Source organism: Equus quagga, chromosome 5 (assembly GCF_021613505.1).
Source record: "Equus quagga isolate Etosha38 chromosome 5, UCLA_HA_Equagga_1.0, whole genome shotgun sequence".
Taxonomy (NCBI): Eukaryota; Metazoa; Chordata; class Mammalia; order Perissodactyla; family Equidae; genus Equus; species Equus quagga.
In genome coordinates, this window is record NC_060271.1 from 33,092,671 (window position 1) to 33,110,273 (window position 17,603).

Sequence of the window (17,603 nt, forward strand, 5' to 3'; positions counted from 1 at the left end):
CCAAGCCTGAGGGGACTCAGGTAGGGGCAGGATGGGGCCTCCTGTAGACCTGAAGAGTCCCCCAGTGACTCCCCAGGACCAACTCTTGCTCTGCCCAGAGCTGGGGTCCCCCTAGAACATCCCTCTCCTCTTTTCTTGCTCCACTAGTATCTGCCTCCCTCCGCACCACTACTTGCCTCACCAGAGTTACTCGGAAAGAGAACTTTCTCCTCCTTAAAAACCACCAAAGAGAGGTTGCCTTGCCTTGGTGACACATTTCAGAGCCTTAGAACCTGAGAAGGCTCCCAGCCTGCCAGGAAGACCCCAGGCTTCGGCATCAAACAGATTTGGGTTCAGTTTCCTGCTCCTCCACTTCTCCACAGGGACTTGGGTCGACTCACGTCATCACCTCTGAATATCAGTTTCCCCATCTGTGAAATGCGAAGGTAGGTCTTATCTTGCAGAGATGGCGTGGAGATTCGGTGAGATAACCCCGCCAGGGTGCTTTGCTCCCATACAGCTTAGTTTCTTTTCTTGTACAGCCTTAAGCTCAAGTTGAGAAGTTCTGCCTGGCATCTAACCTATTTGCTAGTCTGGATGAAGGATTAAAGTTTATCATGTTGTGGGGAGAAGAAGAGGACAGTGATACAGAATCGCTCATTTGTTTCTCATTCAACAGGGTTTATTTATACTGACTATGTGCCAAGCCCTGTGCTAGGGGGGAAGACACTGCCTTAAACCGTAAAAACACCGTAAACACCGTGTGAAGGGAGCTTCTCCCACTTCCTAAAGGTCCACACGGATCCTTGGGCTAGGTGCATATCTTTGGGAGAAGTAGAGATATTATGCGGGGTGGGGGTGGGGGGGCTCCCTCCTGGCTGGACAGATGAGAGGACGCTTCACTCATGGCATCTGAATTGGAAAGGACATCCCAGGTAGGGAGACCTCTGTGAGCAGAGGTGTGAGAGCCCAGGAAATGCTCTTGGAAAGGCCTGGCACCTGGCGTGAGAGAGCCCAGGAAGGAGAGGGAGTTGGCAGGGGACGTTGCTGGGGCCAGAGAGTGGAAGGCTTAGGCTGGCTGAGGAGCTGGAGCTCCGCGGAGGGTGGTTGACCCTGCACGTGTGGGTGGGGTGGGGGCTGACGTCAGGCCTCCTCCGCCCCTGTCATTTTGGTTTCCCCTAAACACTAGCCCCTGTGCTCATTCCTGAGGTGGGGGTGACTCATGACGGCTGAACTGTTTATTCTTTGGATCTCCTGCTCCGTGGGTTTTAAACAAATCCAGCGTTCCTCGCCTCCAACGTGGCCAAGTTTCCCCCGGCCCCCGGCTTCCTAACGGGGCGCCTTTGGAGAGCGGTGTGGGCTGTTTCCTGTTGCCCTCGTGGCCTCTCCCTGATGGTCCCCAGCTCCCCACCAGGTCTCTAACCCCTTGGCGGGGATTCAGCGCTGTTCTTAAAGGCTTCAGGTGGACCCCTGGCCCCAGTGCAGGCTGGGCATGAGGGTTCCCAGGAGGCTTTTTGTATCTCCTGTCCCCGGCTGTCCTCGTCATTCAGCCGCAGGCACAGAGATGAAGGAGCTTGCCCAGGTCCCAGAGCGAGTGAGTGCTTGGGCGGGCGCAGACCTCCTGGATGTGTGAAGGGTTACCGGACAGGCTGGGGGGGAAGGATGCCCAATCCAGCGTTCCCAGTCTGCTGTCATGCGCCTCTAGAATGTTCCTTCACATTCCAAGCTAGGGACTGAGCTTAAAGCCATTGCAGAGGGCTGGGAATCCTCTTTACTGGAAGTGGCTGTGTTGCGGACAGGGATCCAGCACCTAGGGTTGAATACTGGGTGCATCCCCAACTTGCTGTGTGACCTGGGGGCAGCTAGTGCCCCTCTCTGCACTTCCTTTCCTACCAAGTGGGACATGTTTGCTGGCTTCTCAGGAGGTCATGAGGATGCAGTCTAGGATACAATGTAAAAACGCTTCCCAAACTGTGAAGAACTCGAGGGCAACTGTTCTGTTGTTATTTGAAGATGCGAGGCCAGTCACATGCCTCCTGAGCCGATGTGTATGGGGTTCCCAGAGCGCGGCAGGTACCTTAGGACCTTTCCCGGTGTGGCCAGCGCCTGGGCTGGTAACCAGTTACTCGTGTTTTGTGTTTCCCTGCCTGGCTGCGATCTTTGGTAAACAAGGCATGTTGTTGACTTTTGTTAAGGAATAAATACATTGTTTCCCAAACAGTTGGAGAGACCAGGCCCTGTGAGGGGAGGAACAGGGTTTGAGGAGTGAAAGGCTGCAGGGTGGATTCCACAGGCGTTAGCCACGACGTAGCCAGCTTGGCTAAAGTCCACGCTTTGATGTCTCCAGGGAGGGAGGAACCGTCAGCAGCTGTTTATGACTTTTTGTGTCTCAGTTTTTTCTTTTCAGTAAACTAGGTCAGTGCCCTTGCTGTCGTCAAAGGGCTTCATTCATTCATTCATTCCTTCGCCAAACAAGTCTGGCTGGCACAACACAGGCGTTGGGGCTGTGGTCAGTGTGCATGGGCCCATAGGTCTCTCTTCCACAGGCTGGCGGACAGGCAGATCTGGAGCCAGAAATTACAAGTGCAAGTACTGTTACCAAGGAGACATCCAGGGTGCTGTGGAGCAGGTCGGGGAACCCGCCACGGGGGGTCAGAAAAAGCTCCCTGAGGACATGGCATTAGAGCCGTGGCCTAAAGAGTGAGTGGACCTGGCAGAGCCTTCCTGGCAGAGGGAGCAGCGTGCGCATGCCGGAATTAATTCATCTGGAGGCTCAGAAGACGATGCCTGGGAGGTGGCCAGGGGCAGGCGCACACGGGGAGTGTCATGTTAAAGATTTAGGGCTCCATCCTAAGGGCAGTGGGGAGCCACTCAGGAGTTCAGAGTGAGGGAGTGCCATAGTCAGATTTGCCTCTTGAGATGAACACATGGGCTAGTTTGTGGCAGATGGGTAGGAGGGGTGAGGCTAGAGGCTGGTGATCACTTAGGATGCAGGAGTGGCCCTTGAAATGATGTTGGTGGTCTGGACGCTAGTCACTGCCCCCTCCACCCCACCCCACTCCCGATCATGCTGCTCAGCATGGGCAGTGAAGAGAGGAGGAGGCTGTGGCCCTGGAGGTCCCACAAAGCCCCTTTCCCTGTGGACATTGACCTCCCCTCATCCTTACATGAGGGTAGCCATCAAGGCTCCCAGCCTCAAGGAACTTTGACCTAATAGAGGAAAAAGGTCGAGTACCCAAATGACTCTGAAACAAGGTAGAAAGTGAAAAGTGCCAACCTGAGGATGCAGCTCTAGTCACCCTGGCCGTGGGTGTGTATCAGGGAAGGCTTCCCAGAAGAGGTGGCAGTTGAGCTTCCTATGATAACAGTTAGTGGAATGGAATGCTCTCTAGGAGCCAAGCTTTGGAAAGATGAAAATGAGGAGATGCTCTCCTGTTCTTAAAGAGTTATAGTCTTGGGGCAGAGTTTAGTGAACAACCAGCACTGACTGAACCCCACTGTCAGGGAGTGGCGCTGGGAGTCTGGGGCCTGGGAGTTCTGCCCTTTCCCTGGGACCCTGACGGCTAAGGTGGTGACGTATCTGCAGGCCTCCCTGATAAGCCCTGGAAAGGCTCCCTCCGCCCCGCAGGGCTCGTGGGGGGTCCTCAGGGGAGAATGTAAACAGAGGAACAAGTTTCTGGAGAATGTTCAGGAAATTAGCTGAGGGAGGATCTAACTTCAGGGCCAGAGACAGGGAGGTGAGCCTGGCTGCTAATCTGCATAAAACCACAGAGAGCTTGTGTTAAAAGAAGATTCGTCACCATCTCATTCAACTTCCCTCTTTTACAGGTGGGAAGACAAAATGAGTGCCTGGCACTTAAATTGTAACCTCTCTGATCTTCACGCCAACCCCAGGAAGTAGGTCTCTCCCCATTACAGAGCTGTGAAAGCTGAGGCTTGAAGGTCCCTTAGGGAATTAGGGCCCGGAACTAGGCATCGGCCTCCTGACTCCTCAAGATCCTGGCTGCCGTCCCAGCCTGCCACTCAAGTTCGCAGAAACTCTGCCCTCCTGGGAAAGCCGCCTGGGGCCGTGGACGGGCCTACTGGGCAGTGGCCAGGGGCGTTAGAAGCTGATTGGGGCTGGATGTTGGCCAGGCTGAAATGTTGGTTATTTATCGTTCACCTTTGCACGGCACTTGACAGTTAGGGAAGCCTTTTCCTCCCATTTACCAACTGTTCTTGGGTCCCACTGCCAGTCAGGGACAGAGGTGGGATTAAACCCAGGCCTGTGACTCCCAGCCCAGACCCCCAGCTCCAGGCATTGCCCCAGCGGCCCGAGCAGGCCTCCAGTGGCCCCCTGGCTGGAGATGTCCCGGGCTCCCTGTGAGCATGAGGAGCGGCCCCTGGCCCAGAAACCTCCTCTCCCCATCCTCCTCCCCGCAGGCTCCTTTGCCTCCTTGGCGGGGAAGGCGGCAGGGCCGGCGTGGGGCGGCAGCCAGGAGGAGTAGGGTTACGGTGTAAACACCCGAAATGTCAATATTTACCTCTGCCTGGAGCAGAGCCTCCTGCCTGCCTCCCACGCGCTGCCTGTCCAGGTGCACGTGGCCTGCTCTGAGGCTCCGGGCTGGTCACTGAGAGCAAGGCTGAGGCAGGAGACCTAGGGTCCAGCCCAGGCTCTGCCACTGGCTTTTCGTGTGGCCCTGAGCAAGGTGCTCTCCCTTCCTGGGCCTCTGTTTTCCCATCTGTAAAATGACATGGCTGGAACAGACAGGGGCCTTTTCAGCGATGACATGTGGATTACAGGCATCGGTCTCTGGTTCAGAGCACGGACTGGCGGTTGGGCAGACCTGGGTTTGAATCCCAGCTCCACCACTTCCTCACTGTGAGACCGTCGACAAGTCACTTAACCCCTCTGAGCTTTGGTTTCTTCTTCTAGAAAATGAGATCTTCATGGTACCTCTTTTGGAGGGTCAGTGGTGAGACTAATGAGATAACTCCTGACATAGCTCTTGACACAGGATAAGGACTGAAAAAAAGGTGGTGGTGGTGGTGGTGGTGGTGGTGGTTGTTATTCCAAATAAACATTTTGTGATTCTCTGAATCCAGACACTGGGTTGCGTCAATATTGGGGACTGGAGCCAAGGGTGGGGACTCTAATCTCAGGACCTCCTGGTACTGTGGAGCCACAGGCTGGGCTGGTAAGAAAGCCCCTTGGTCAATACCACACATGTGCACGCACGCCCAGCTGCCCAGCCTCGGGGGTTCCTTCTGAATGGGCGGAGGCAGGGCTGAAATGACCTCAGAGATGTGTGACAGTGAGAGGGGTGAGGGAGGGCGGAGGAGGCGGAAGGGTAGGAAGGACGTATTTCCTAAGCAGTTATTTCACAGAAACTTCAAGTCCACGAGACCCAGGAGCTGCTCCCTGCAGCCTGGGAGAGGAGGGGGCGTGGAGTGGCGAGCTCGGGGTGGGGCTGGGGCAGGGAGATGGGGGCCGCCCGTGCAGCAGAAGTGGGCCTTGGGAGCCAGTGGGCCCAGGTTCAAACCCGGCTCCGTCGCTTTTTGCTGTGTCATTTTGGGCATTATGTCACCTCTCTGGAGCTTTGTTTTTCTCGTCTCTAACATGGAGGTATGGGGGCCTGTTTTGTACAGTCACTGGAAAAGTTTTATCAGATGCTGTTTCCGAAGGACCCAGCTGAGTGCTGGCACACAGGGGGCTCAGGCACGATCAGCCTCTTTCTTAGCCTGGACCACGTGTCAGTCTTGGTGCTGCTCGTCTGTGCACTTCTTGAGGGCAAGATTGTGTGTTTTTAAAAATTACAATATAATTTACTTAAGATGTGTATATCTTGTACCGCTTGATCTTTACAAATGTACAGACCTGTGTAACCATCACCTGGATCAAAATAGAGAACATTTCCACCTCCCAGGAAGGTCCCGTGTGCCCCCTTCCTTCAGCCTCCCCTGCAGGCAGCCGCTGCCCTGCGCTCTGTCACTCTGCTGTTGCCTGGATTTTGAACTTGATCTGCGTGAATTCCTGTGCTCCTGGGTCTGGTTTCCTTCAGCTCAGTCAACAGTGAGTAATGTTTGGTTTGTCCGTGTTGTTGCCTGCACCAGGCTCTGCTCCCTTTTGAGGCTGCGTTTTGTCCCACTGGGTAGATGCCTGTGGGTGACGTCTGGGTGGATTCCAGTTTGGGTGGCTGAGACTTTCCTGTGCGTGTCTGTGGACCTGAATGCCCCTTTCTCTTGGGCGGGTCCCTGGATGTGGGTCAGAGGGTCGATGTGTGTTTACCTTGCACAGAAGCTGCCACACGGTCCTCCAAGATGGTGCTCCGTTTTCAGAGTGTTATTCACCTCTTTGCCCACGGGCCTGAGCCTAGACTAGGCTCTTGATGAATGTTTTTTGAAAGAAGGAAGGAATTTGAGCCCTTTCTTGGTCATAATGCTCCAGATCCACTCTGTGGGCCCTGCACCTGCCCTCAGGGTCTGACAGCTCTTGGGGGCACGCTGCCTGGACCCTCGGCTTTAGGTCTCACCTGGCATTTCTCGGGGCAGGGAGAGGGTCCTGGCCCTGGAGAGCCCATGCCATGAGGCTCTACCACTGATTGGCTATGTGACCTTAGGCAAGTCCTTTCCCCTCCCTGATCCTCGGTTTCCGCTTCTGTAAAACATCAGGTGGATTGAAGGTTTCCGCCCTCCCCAGTTTCTGGTGGTCTCCCCTCACTGGGAGCCATTGCCCCCATTTGCTCTGCTCCTCCACCTCCCAGGTTGTGCCTGCCCCACTGGTGAGCCCCAGTTCTCTCGTGTCTCCAAGGAAGGACCATTTGGTGAAGTGGGTCAGCTCTTCATTCTTGGCACTCTCAAGAGCCTCACTGTGAGCCAGTCCTTCCTGGGTGAGAGCCCCTCAGAGTGAGCCCCTGGCCGTGCCAACCCCCAACCCCTGCCCCGTGGAGGCTTTGCTGAGACGGTGGCCCTGTGTTTGAATCCTGCCACCTCCTGGCTCTGTGACCCTGGGCAAGTCACTCCACCTTCCTGAGCTCCAGCATCCTCATCTGCAGCATTGTGATGATGAAACGAGGTCCTGCCTCTTTGTGGAGACAGAAGTGGGTGGGGTAGCAAAATCCCTGCCCTTGAGGAGACGCAGCCTGGGGGAGGGAGCCAGAGGCCACCCAGGCAAACTGACCAGCTAGAAAGGTCACTGCAGAGGAAGGGAAGAAAATAAAGCAGAGTGATGTGGCTGCGAGGTGGAAAAGGGGCTCCTCTAGATGGGTGGGCAAGGAAGGAAGTGACGTCTGAGCTGAGACCTGAAGGCTGAGGAAGGGGAAGCTGAGCAAAGATGTGGGAGGGGAGAGTTCTGAGCAGAGGAGCAGCCGATGCGAAGGACCTGAGATGGGGCCAAGCGATTTGGCCCATTTTGGGTGACCAGAAGGCCAATGTGGCTGCACAGAGGGAGCAGGGGGAAGGGGTAGAGAGGGCAGGCATGCAGGGTCTTGTCAGGCAGGGTGGGGAAGGTGGCGTTTCGTTCTAAAAGCGATGGGAAGCCAGTGCAGGGCTCAAGTAGGGGGATGGCTGGTTTGGTTGATGTTTTAGAAACGCCCTGGCTGCTATGTGGAGGATGGACTGTAGGGGGCAGGAGTGAGGCAGGGAAGCCAGTGTCGGGTGACAGGTGACAGGGGCCTCAGTACATGCACCTGCCCTGAGGTCCGGGAGCTTATGTTTCTCCAGGATCCGGGCTTTTAGCAGCTACTTCAGAGGATGGGAGAGGGGGAGAGGGCATCCCACATGCCACAGGACGTTCCTGGCAGCAGAACACGGTGGGCAGAAGTTGCCTTTGGAGTCAGACAGACTTGTCTTAAAACTTCCGCTTGAACTCAGCCTTCCAGAGTGAGCTCGGGATTCTCCCAGAATGACCACGTTCGCACCACCCCAAGTCCTGAGCATCCAGAGAGACGGGGCCAAAAGGACACAGGGCCAGAGCCTGCTTCCCCAACTTCCGCACACCCTGCCGAGAAGTGAGAGTGGAGGAAGTGATAGCCACAAGGGGTTGCCCAGCCCTGTGCCCTCTGAGCAGCTGCTCCCACGGCCCGGCAAGGGAATCCTGTGGCTTTGCGGTTCCTGGCTGTCCCGGGCTGATCTCAGGCAGGAAGTGGCCCTGAGAAGGTGGTGGTACTTCTTTGGCCCGGAGTGTTGAGTGGGTGGTTCCTGGGCATCCTGCTGGGCTTCCGGGTGTGGTGGGTGGGCAGAGGGAGGAGAGGGCGTGGGAGTTTACAGAGTCACAGAAGATCTGAGTGGAAGCAGGACTTAGATGACATCTAGACTAGCCTCCTTGAGGGGAGACAAAGGCTCAGAAAGGGAAAGAGACTTGCCTGAGACCACACAGCAAATTAGAAGCGGGACTCAGATCCTGATCTCCGGGGCTGCTAGTGCTCTTTCTGGTTAAGATGTGCCTTTTGGGGCCAGACAGACCTGCGTTCTGCCGCTTAGTCTCAGTTGGGTGACCTTGGGCTGGGACCATCTCTGAGCCTCACTGTTCTCCCCTGTGGCTTCGTCCTGTCCATGGGATGACAGCGACACCTTTCTTGTGGTGGTGGTATGAAGAATGGTTGAAATGATTCATGAAAAGCTGTGAAGCTTGTAGAACGGTGCCTGGGAGGTCCCCAGTAGACGGGAGCTATCGTTGCTGTTATTACTATGGTGGTTCTGTCCTTCAAAGCCCCGTGAAGTACTGGAGGGAACAGCTGCGTGCTGGCCTTCACTCGTGCTGCTCCTAGTTCTGGTGACTGCAGTTAGGGACGGGGGAGAGGACTTTCTCGTCAGACCAACCCACTGCTGCTGCTTTATTTTACTTCCCCATCATAGTAGGGAGACCCTTTAACCAGACTCTTCATTACCACCGCCCCTTAGCGCACGTGTGCACACACACACACGAGCCGTTCTGCCTCCAGCCTGAATGGGGGCAGACAGGCACTACATGCAGGCCCAGGACGGGAGGCAGGGCGGCTCCCCACCTTCTGCATCAGGTCCCTGCCACCCTCCCACGGGTTCCTGAGTGTGCAGGGTGGCCTCTGGGTTAAGAGCAGAGGCCGTGGGATCAACCTGAATTTGAACCCTGGATCCACCACCTGTTGTAAAGGACCTTTCAGCAGGTACGTTTTCCTCTGTGAGCCTTGGGTTTCCCATCTGTCAAGTGGGATAACAGCCCTTCCGGGCTAGTCGCCAACATTAGATGAGAGAAGATACACTCAGAGCGTGTGGTGCATATTGGGTGCTTGACTCGAAGAGGTGGGTGTCACCAATGATGACATTGCCGTCCCAAACCCGCTGGGCCTCGTCCTCTTTCCACAGCTGTTCTCAGAAACTTTCTTGACTGTCCCCCACCCATCCATCATGCGTTCCCCCAGCCCCTCCCTCCGGACCCCGGACTGCCTTCTCCCGGGGCACAAGTCACCCTGGACGAAATTTCCCGCTCTGTCTCATCCCCCTGCACTAACACAAGTCGTCGAGACCGTATTGAGCCCTGAGGCCAGGCTTCCCTGGGCTTGAATCCCGCCTCTGCCATTTGCTTGTACAACCTCAGGCAAACTGCTTAATTCTGTTTCTGCCGAAGAAAAATGGGAATAATAATAGTATCAAACTCATAGAGTTGTTTAAACTGGCCATACAATTCCTGTGAAGGGCCGGGACCCACGCCCAGCATACAGCGAGTGCCCGGGAACTGCTAACTGGTGTTACTAGGTGGAGTCTCCCGGAGCAGAGCCGCCGCCCGCCCGTGTCTGTCTTCCCAGCACCTGGAAAGGACGGACTTGGAAGGGCTTTGCCCCGGGGGCGAGTTGCTTTACCGGTGAAATGGGCCTCCCATGAAAGACCAAAGCCCAGGCCTCGGTCAAGGACTCGGGTCACGCTGTGAACTTGTTCATCGGCAGACGTAGGGCTGTGATTTGAGTTCTTGGTCCCCGGGGGAACCTGGGCCACGTGGCTCGGGGAGAACTGGAAAGTGACCTGCGCAGGGCTGTGCAGCTTGCTTCAGAGACGACTTCTGGGGTTGGTGACACCTGATGACTCCTGGGGGGAAATGACACAGCATTAACTTCCGGCCACATTGGGGTTTCATTCAATAATCCTTTTGTTCTTTCCTGCCAGTAGTAGTTACGAGGCTTAGCTGTTATGTAATAATAATGGTGTTTATTGAGTGTTTGCTGTGTGCCAGGCACAGTGCTAAAGGTTTTATGTTATAAATTCATGTATTCCGCACATCAACCCTGTCAGGTGTTTTTTATTATCCCCATTTTATAGGGGAAACTGAGTCACAGAGCATTTCAGTCAGTCAGTGGCAGAGCAGGATTTGAACCCCAGGCGGTTTGACCAGAGCGCCGAGTTTATCACCGCTACGCTCTGGTGCTTCCTCTGTCACCAGCTTTCCCCACAGTCCTGGTGACGGGCTGCCTCGTGGCCTCTGAGCACTGTCCCTTCCATGGGAGTCCTGCGCAGCCAGCAAAGCTGAAAGAATTAAAATTACGTCTTTCTGTGTGGCCTCTGCTCAGCATCAGCTTGGGGAGGAGCAAACACAGACCTTTAGGAAAAAGAGATCTGGAAGATGAAACCCTAGAAAATAAAAGTCCTGTGTTAGGGAGAGGAACAGGGATTTGAATAGGAGGCGTTGAGTGGGGAGAGGAAAGGAAGGGTTCAGCAGGCTGAACCACCGTTTGCTGAGTGCATCTCCTGTGTCAGGTTTGGGAGTGTCTCTGCCCTCCAGGAGCTCCCAGGCCCGTGGGAGAGATAGACAAGTCAACAGGCAAATTGCTGAATAGGATTTGAGTGTGTGGGCTGGAGCCTCCAAAGGCACAAAGGAATGGATGACTAACTTGGCCCAGGGAGGTGATATTTGAGTTGGGTCTTGAAGGATGCGTAGGAGTTTGACAGCCGGAAGGAGCCAGTAGTGGCAGACAGAATTTAAACCCAGACAGTCTGGTTCTAGACTCTGTGTCCTTACCTACCATGGTGTGCTGGGCTCCACTTCCCCCAAAGGCCTGTCCTTGGGAAATGTGACTCTGCGGGTCCTAGGCCACTCAGTGGACACCCTGGGCAACTATCCAGCCATTTCTCCTCCAACCCCTGCTTCTGCTCCTCACAAATCCTGCTACCTGCCCCTTCTACAAGGGTGGTGGGTGGGCAACCAGCTTTGCAGGGAAGGTCTGTGCCCTCTCTGTGTGGTCAGGCCTTGTGGTGTCCTGAGAAGGACACAGAGATTCCACCTCCAGGGTCCCTGTGGCAGCAGAGGGGCCGGGGGAGACACTGAAGCATTTCCTGTTTTGTTTTTCAACTTCCTCCCGTCCCAGCACCTGAAATGTGCTTTGCATAAGGCACTTCCTCAGAGCATCCCACAACCCTGGCAGGTAGAGGTTGTTTCTCACCATTTGAAACCTGCAGAAGCCCCCTCAGAGAGGTTAAGCCATGTGTCTAAGGCCACACAGCTAAGCAAGTAAGTAAAAAGACTGGAATTTGCCCCTTGGCTTGTCTGACCCCAAGGCCTGTGCTCGTGTGTTTACGCCCTTCGGAGGCTACCGGTTTATGATAGGCAGTGTGCCTTTCTGCTGACAGCTGTGCGCGCCCCTCCCAGGTGACCTCTGGGCTTGTACACAGGGCACCAGGGCGTGCAGGTTAGTGTAACCACAATAAGACGGCATTGATTGCCGCGCTTCTCAAACTCGGGTGTGCGTGACAGTCACCGGGGATGCAGGTCACAGATGCAGATTGCGCTGCCCTCATCGCATACATCCTGATTCAGAAAGTTTGGATCCTCCACCCTCGGGGACAGGGACTGACGTTTCCAACAACTCCGTGCTTCCCCTGCTGGTGGGCCACGGACCTCACTTTGGAAATCCTGATTCGGTTCATGCCGCTCTGGGCCCAGCACTGTCCTGGGCATTGTATTTTGTCATGTCAGCTCTCAGGACATTGCTTGTGGAGGAAATTGATGCAAACGGAGGTGAGGAGTCTTGAAAGAGATTTTTACCAGTCGTGTTGAGGACCTTTGTAACCAACATGTCTAAAGCGTTAATTTAGTCTTCAGATTAATCAGATGAGGAAACTGAGGCTCAGAGAGGTTAGGTGACTTGCCCAAAGCCAAACAGCTCATAGTGGCAGAGCTGGGATTAGAACCCACATCCTTCAGCTGTCAAGGCCTGTGTTCTTCCCAGAACCCCACACTGCCTCGTTTGCACACTCTCACACACAGATTCTTGGAGGCACAGAACCCAGCTCCACCAACCAGGTAAATGTGGGAAGGTAAATATGGGAAGATTAATGGTGGTGATAACTACCATTTGTTGAGGACCTACTACGTGCTAGGCACAGGGTGTAGAATGGTGAGCACATAGGCATGGTCTTAGGTACTCACACAGATCTCTAATTATGAGCAGATGCTCCATGAGCTTATGTCAGAGGAGCCCATCCCAGGCAAGGGCAGGGGGAGAACGGAACAGGGCAGACACCTCTGAGGAAGAAGCATTTGAGAAGCGATCTGAAGGATGGGTTAATTGTTAACCGGGTAAAAAGATGGAGAGAAAAAGGTTCTAGGCCAAGGGAGCAGCATGTGCAAAGGCCCTGAGGTGGATGACCTATATCCTGTTCAGTGTAGCTGGAGTAGAAAGCAAGGGCGAGAGTGACCCAGGGTGAGGATGAGGGGTGGCCAGGGCCTGGGCCTTGCAGGGCCGTGTAGACCCACTGAAAGATTTGGGCTTCATCCCAAGAGGAGTGGGAAGCCATAGGGGTGTGTGTGTGTGTGTGTGTGTGTGTTTGTTTTCAAATCAGTAAACTTCTTTAGGCTTTATTTTCTTCTACACCAAAAGACCCTGTTGAAGCCCAAAATGGAAGAAAAGGCAAAAATTTATAACCAGCAAGGTGGTGGTTTTCCCGGCCCTGGAAGAGGGGTGCCAGCAGGGAGGTGACAGGGACCCATTTACCTTTCCTTACACTCATTCTGGCTTCTGCGTGGAGATAGCCTTGGGGGAGGGGGCTGGACTGGAGGTGGCGGCCTGGTGGCTTAGCCCAGGCCGGGGTCATGGGGAGGGAGAAGCACACAGACGTTGGGGTAGAGTTGACAGGGCTTAGTGATTAATTGGACGGGGTGGGGGTCCAGCCCGTTGCTTTGACAGGTGAGAACAGAGCCCAGCTGTGGGCTCTCGTGGGTCAGGGTCACACAGCTTGTCAGCAGCAGTGCCCAGATGCTGGCCAGGAGCCTCCCGTCCAGGGGCCTCCTGGCAAAACCCGGACTGGGAGCCGAGATTCCTGGCTGCCGCTTTGCAGAGTCCCTCTTCCAGGCCCTTCCCTGTGCCCCCCCCCCCCCCAGTCTGGTGGCTTCAGGGCAGTGGGGGGCTTTCTGGGCGCAGATTCTGTCTTTGAAGCATCTAACGGGGGAGGGACGGCACTCTGACCTCCAGATTCTTTCCCTGTGACCTCTGCCCCCACCCAGACCCTCCCCAGGCTTTGAAGGAGTGCACAGAAGTGGGGCTGAGGGGCAGCTGGAGGGCAGGGGCTGGAGCCACTGAGCCCAAACAGCCTCTCGCTGGGTGGGGGTGGGGCCCCTCGAGGATCCGAGGAGACAGCCTCCTGGAGAGAAAGGGACAGCTTGGGCCTCTGCCAGTGGGGTGTCCCCAGAAGTAGGGGGACGCCCCCATCCAGACCTCTGGAATGGGAAACTCCTGGCCGCCATTTAAGATTTCCTTTTCTTCCCCACGTTAACCCTGTCTGGCAAACAAGACCTCTGAGGTGTCCAGTTAAGTGCATTTCCAGCTCTGCAGGCCTCTCCCCAGCTGCCCACCCCGCTCTAAACCAGCCCCTCCTGGGGTCCAAAGTGGCCCAGCTCCCTGTCAGGAACCTCATTCCCTCTGTATCTGAGCCCCCGTTTTCCCCTTTGGGATTCAGGGCCTGCTTTCTCCTTGGGACCCTTCTTCTCCCTGGGAATCACCCCTGGACCTGGTCTCTCTCTGGAGACTGGGTCCCCTGCTCTCACAGAGACCAGGTATCCCCTTCCCCCCACATACCACAGTCTCCCCGGGTTCTGAACGACCCCCCCACCCCAGGACTGGGCCCTTCTCACCCTGACACATAGTGGGCACTCAAGTGATGCGTCCTCTTGCTCCTGCCACTCTCCCCAACTCCTGCTCCGAGGCCCCCTCTGCAGCCTCGCTACCCTCCCCCCGCATGGGGGCCGGGGGCTGACAACCTCGCCTGGGAAGCAGCTGGTGTTGGCTCAGAACGTTGAGTGGCAGAAAGATGAGGGCTGAGAAGGGGCAGGAGGAACACTGCCCACCACCCGTGAGCCCGCTGCCCCTGATGTCCTCTTGGGTCAGGAGGCAAGTTTTGGACAAGTCAGAGACGGCTCCCTTCCCCCAGTGAGGGGCTCAGTCACGGAAATCGTCGCCCTGGTGGGACATGAACAGAGGTCTGGAAATAAGGTCAGTTGGTGAACGAGCTAGCGGTGGCTCTGCAGGGAAGCCAGCATCTCCTCGAGTCTCTGGCTGCCGTCGGGAGGACAGGCCCACTACCCTTGTAGTGGTGTAGCTCTTGGGAGCACCGCTTCTGTGTCCCCCCCCCCCACCCCACCTGTCTGCTCCCTGGAGCAGGAGGTCGGAACCACTGTTTCAGAATCGTTAACTTCGAGCCAGGCCCCGTGGTAAGCAACGTGGGCACTGACTCATTTGACTAGAGTCAGCTCTAAAGAGGCAGGTCCTAGTGTGTCCCCGTTTAACAGATGAGGAAGCCGAGGCTTGCCGAGGCGAGGTGCACGGCCAAGGCCACACAGCTTGGAGCCAGCACGCTGGCTGACTCCGGAGTCTGTTTTTCCGCAGGATCCTATGGAGGATCTGACTTCAGGGTTGAGGGTGGGTGTGCTTGTGGCTCAGAAAAGCCAGCAGCCGCGAGGAGAGAGGAGGCCAGCAAAGGAGGAGAAGGTGGCCCTGGAATCCCGGCTGAGAGTGTCTCTGGAGAGGAGCAGGGGGTGCCCTGTGGGGATGGGTCAGGCAGCTGGAAGCAAGCTGGCACTGTCCTGTCCTCAGGGCACTGGCGCCCTGTAATCGGGACTGTTAGTTCTCTCCCCGGAGGGGAGTCCCCTAGGGCAGACCCTGGCTGCTCTGCGGATCTGCCCGCAGCACATGCTCAGTGAGGGATGGGGGGAGGGAGGGCAGCCTTGCAGGGCTGAAATAGGGAGGGGGTCAGGATGGAGAGCAAGGCTTCCTGTGCCACGCTGATAGTCCTGGGGCCAGTTTGTGGTTCGTGTTGTCGTTAGTGACACATATCTATGTGTTGAAGGTCAGCTAACGAAGACAGAATTTAATTATGAACTCGCACTTTACGACCAGTTCCGACCCCCATCTGTCGTGTAATGTGTTTCTTCAAAGAACAAAACCTTGAACAAAGTGTGAGTGAGCGTTTCTCCTGGTGATCTCTGATTCCTCCATCGAAGAGATTGCTTAATAGGAACTGTCTTTCCCTTCTTTGGTGATCTGTGAGTTTCCTTGCTGTCCCCCAGGTGGCCGTGACTCACCCATCAAGCTCATTCAGGAAAGTCCAGAGGAATTTTTCTTCTCCATCAGGTTCCATTTGAGCAGTGCTGGGTGACGCCCAGTGACACCCTCGAGGTTGGGGAAGGAGAGGCACACACACTCACTGGCCACTTGTCTCTGCCACCTCTGCCTCCTTTGGCCCCTGCCGTCCTGGGGCCCAGAGCCATCTCAGCCAGCGCAGGAGGCGTGTTAGGGGCCTGCGGGCTCCTCCCACCAGACTCAGCGGCCTGACCCTCTCTAGGGAAAATGAGTCATTTCTTCAAGCCTGAAATGTTTCTCCACGTGGGAAGAAGGGGGAAAGGAGTTGGGATGGGGCGAGCCCCTCTTGGTCCTCCCCAAACTTGTTTCTCAGCTGTGAAGGGCACCCGGGCCACCGAGGGAGGGGGTTCCAGAGAGACTGTTATTGACCCAGTGAAATCAATAAACTGCAGCTCTGATGGCGATCAGGGTCACCCTGGATGGAACTGCACTGGGCTGAGCGCCCAGAAGGTCCTTCCCCTTGAGCAGCACTGATCCCTCCCCCTTCCACTGGCCACCCAGTGCCCCAGGGGGGCCCTGCTTGTACGTTCTACCTTCTTCCTCTCCTAAACTGATCAAGTTAAGAAGGTGTATGGGGGGGTGGCAAACTCCTATTGACCAGTAGTGACCCTTCTGAGGGTTTAGAAATCGGGCTTCGACAAGGAAGAGACGTGTGCTGGATTCCGCCAGGGAGTGCCGTCCGCCAGGGCCTGGGGGGGCGGGCAGTGTGCCCCCAGTCACCCTCGCTGGGAGGGATGGATGGGCCAGGCTGCAGTCTCCGGCTCTCCCATGTTGCCCTGTTATTTTCTGGGTGACCTGAAGTAAATCATTTTACCTCTTTGAGACTCACTTTTCTCATTTGTAAAACAGCAAACAATTACCACTCACGGTTGTGAAAAATAGATGAGATGCACCTGCAGAAGCAGCCTCCTGGCCCTTGAGTCCACTCAGATGTCACCTTCTCCGAGAGGCCTTCCTGGCCACCCTACCGGGTGTTGTCTGTCTCCCATTTTCCGTCCCCTCGCTGCTTGACTTTTCTCCTCGGCACTCACCACCATCTAACAGGCTCCCTATTTCACTTACTTCTTTAATTTCCTTAATTTTTATTTTGGGGCATTTCAGACCAGTGCATGCGATTGCCCTGGGGAGTATAGTGGGGCACTGTTAGAGTAAACTTAAAACGTTCTGTTTTGGAGTAGAATGCAAAATTGGCATGAATTTTTAAAGATTTAAAAGGTCCATCCCAGGACCGGGAATCCTGCAACTTTTTTTTTTATAAGAATTTTCCTTTGGGATAATTTTAGGTCTACAGAAAAGTTGCAAAGATGATACAGAGCTCTTGTGCACCCTCGCCCAGTTTCCCCTCGTAAGTGACCTTACGTGACCGTGGTACATTTGTCGAAACTAAGGAGCCACCATTGGTACCTGCTGGTTAATTAAACTCCACTCTCTGTTCAGATTTTACCAGTTTTTACACTGCTGCCCTTTCTCTGTTCCAGAATCCCATCCAGGGTGCCGCGTTACATGTAGTCGTCCCGTCTCCGCAGCCTCCTCTGGGCTGTGACAGTGTCTCAGACTTCCCTTGTTTTTCGTGACCTTGGGAATTTTGAGGAGTCCCGGGCAGGCATTTCCTGGAACATCCTTCAATTTGGCTTTGTCCTGCGGCCTGTGTGATGCCTTTGTCTCTGTCAGCTGCACGTTGGAGTGGTCCCCGGGCCGTCGCCTTTTCCTCTGCCCTGGACTGCACCTGTGCTCTCCCCGATCGATGCTGCCCTTCCCTGGTGACGGCCACCTTTGCACCCGCCTGCTCCCTCCCACACCCGGGCGCCGCCTGCCTGCTTCCCTCTGGGTAGCAGCACCGCTGTGCGCAGGTGCCAAGTGGTATTCAAGATGGCACCGGACACCTCCTTGACCAGGTTCCGTCAATACTCTGCCTCCTCTTCCACTTCTTTCCGCCCCTCACCCGCACTGGCCTCTGTCAGCCACTCTCTGCTGGATTAAGGCAAAGTCTCCTTCTTGCCCTCCCTGCCTCAGCCTCGCCCCTCCAGCCTTCCCTCCTCCCTGCCT

General features: G+C 55.6%; 1 protein-coding gene across 4 annotated transcripts in view; it reads left to right on the forward strand.

Moving 5' to 3' along the window:
- The first annotated feature begins 869 nt into the window (after positions 1-869).
- Positions 870-17,603, forward strand: part of ECE1 (endothelin converting enzyme 1) — a 101,695-nt gene continuing 84,961 nt past the window's right edge. The window contains exons 1-2 of one of the 4 annotated variants that reach the window (XM_046663313.1): positions 4,894-4,927; positions 5,835-6,031. In XM_046663313.1, coding sequence (XP_046519269.1) covers positions 4,909-4,927; positions 5,835-6,031 — 216 coding nt within the window. In that variant the 5' untranslated portion in view covers positions 4,894-4,908. Of the gene's footprint in view, positions 915-2,539; positions 2,565-4,893; positions 4,928-5,562; positions 5,585-5,834; positions 6,032-17,603 lie in introns of those variants that run through there. The other 3 variants (XM_046663317.1, XM_046663318.1, XM_046663312.1) reach the window with 3 other exon arrangements.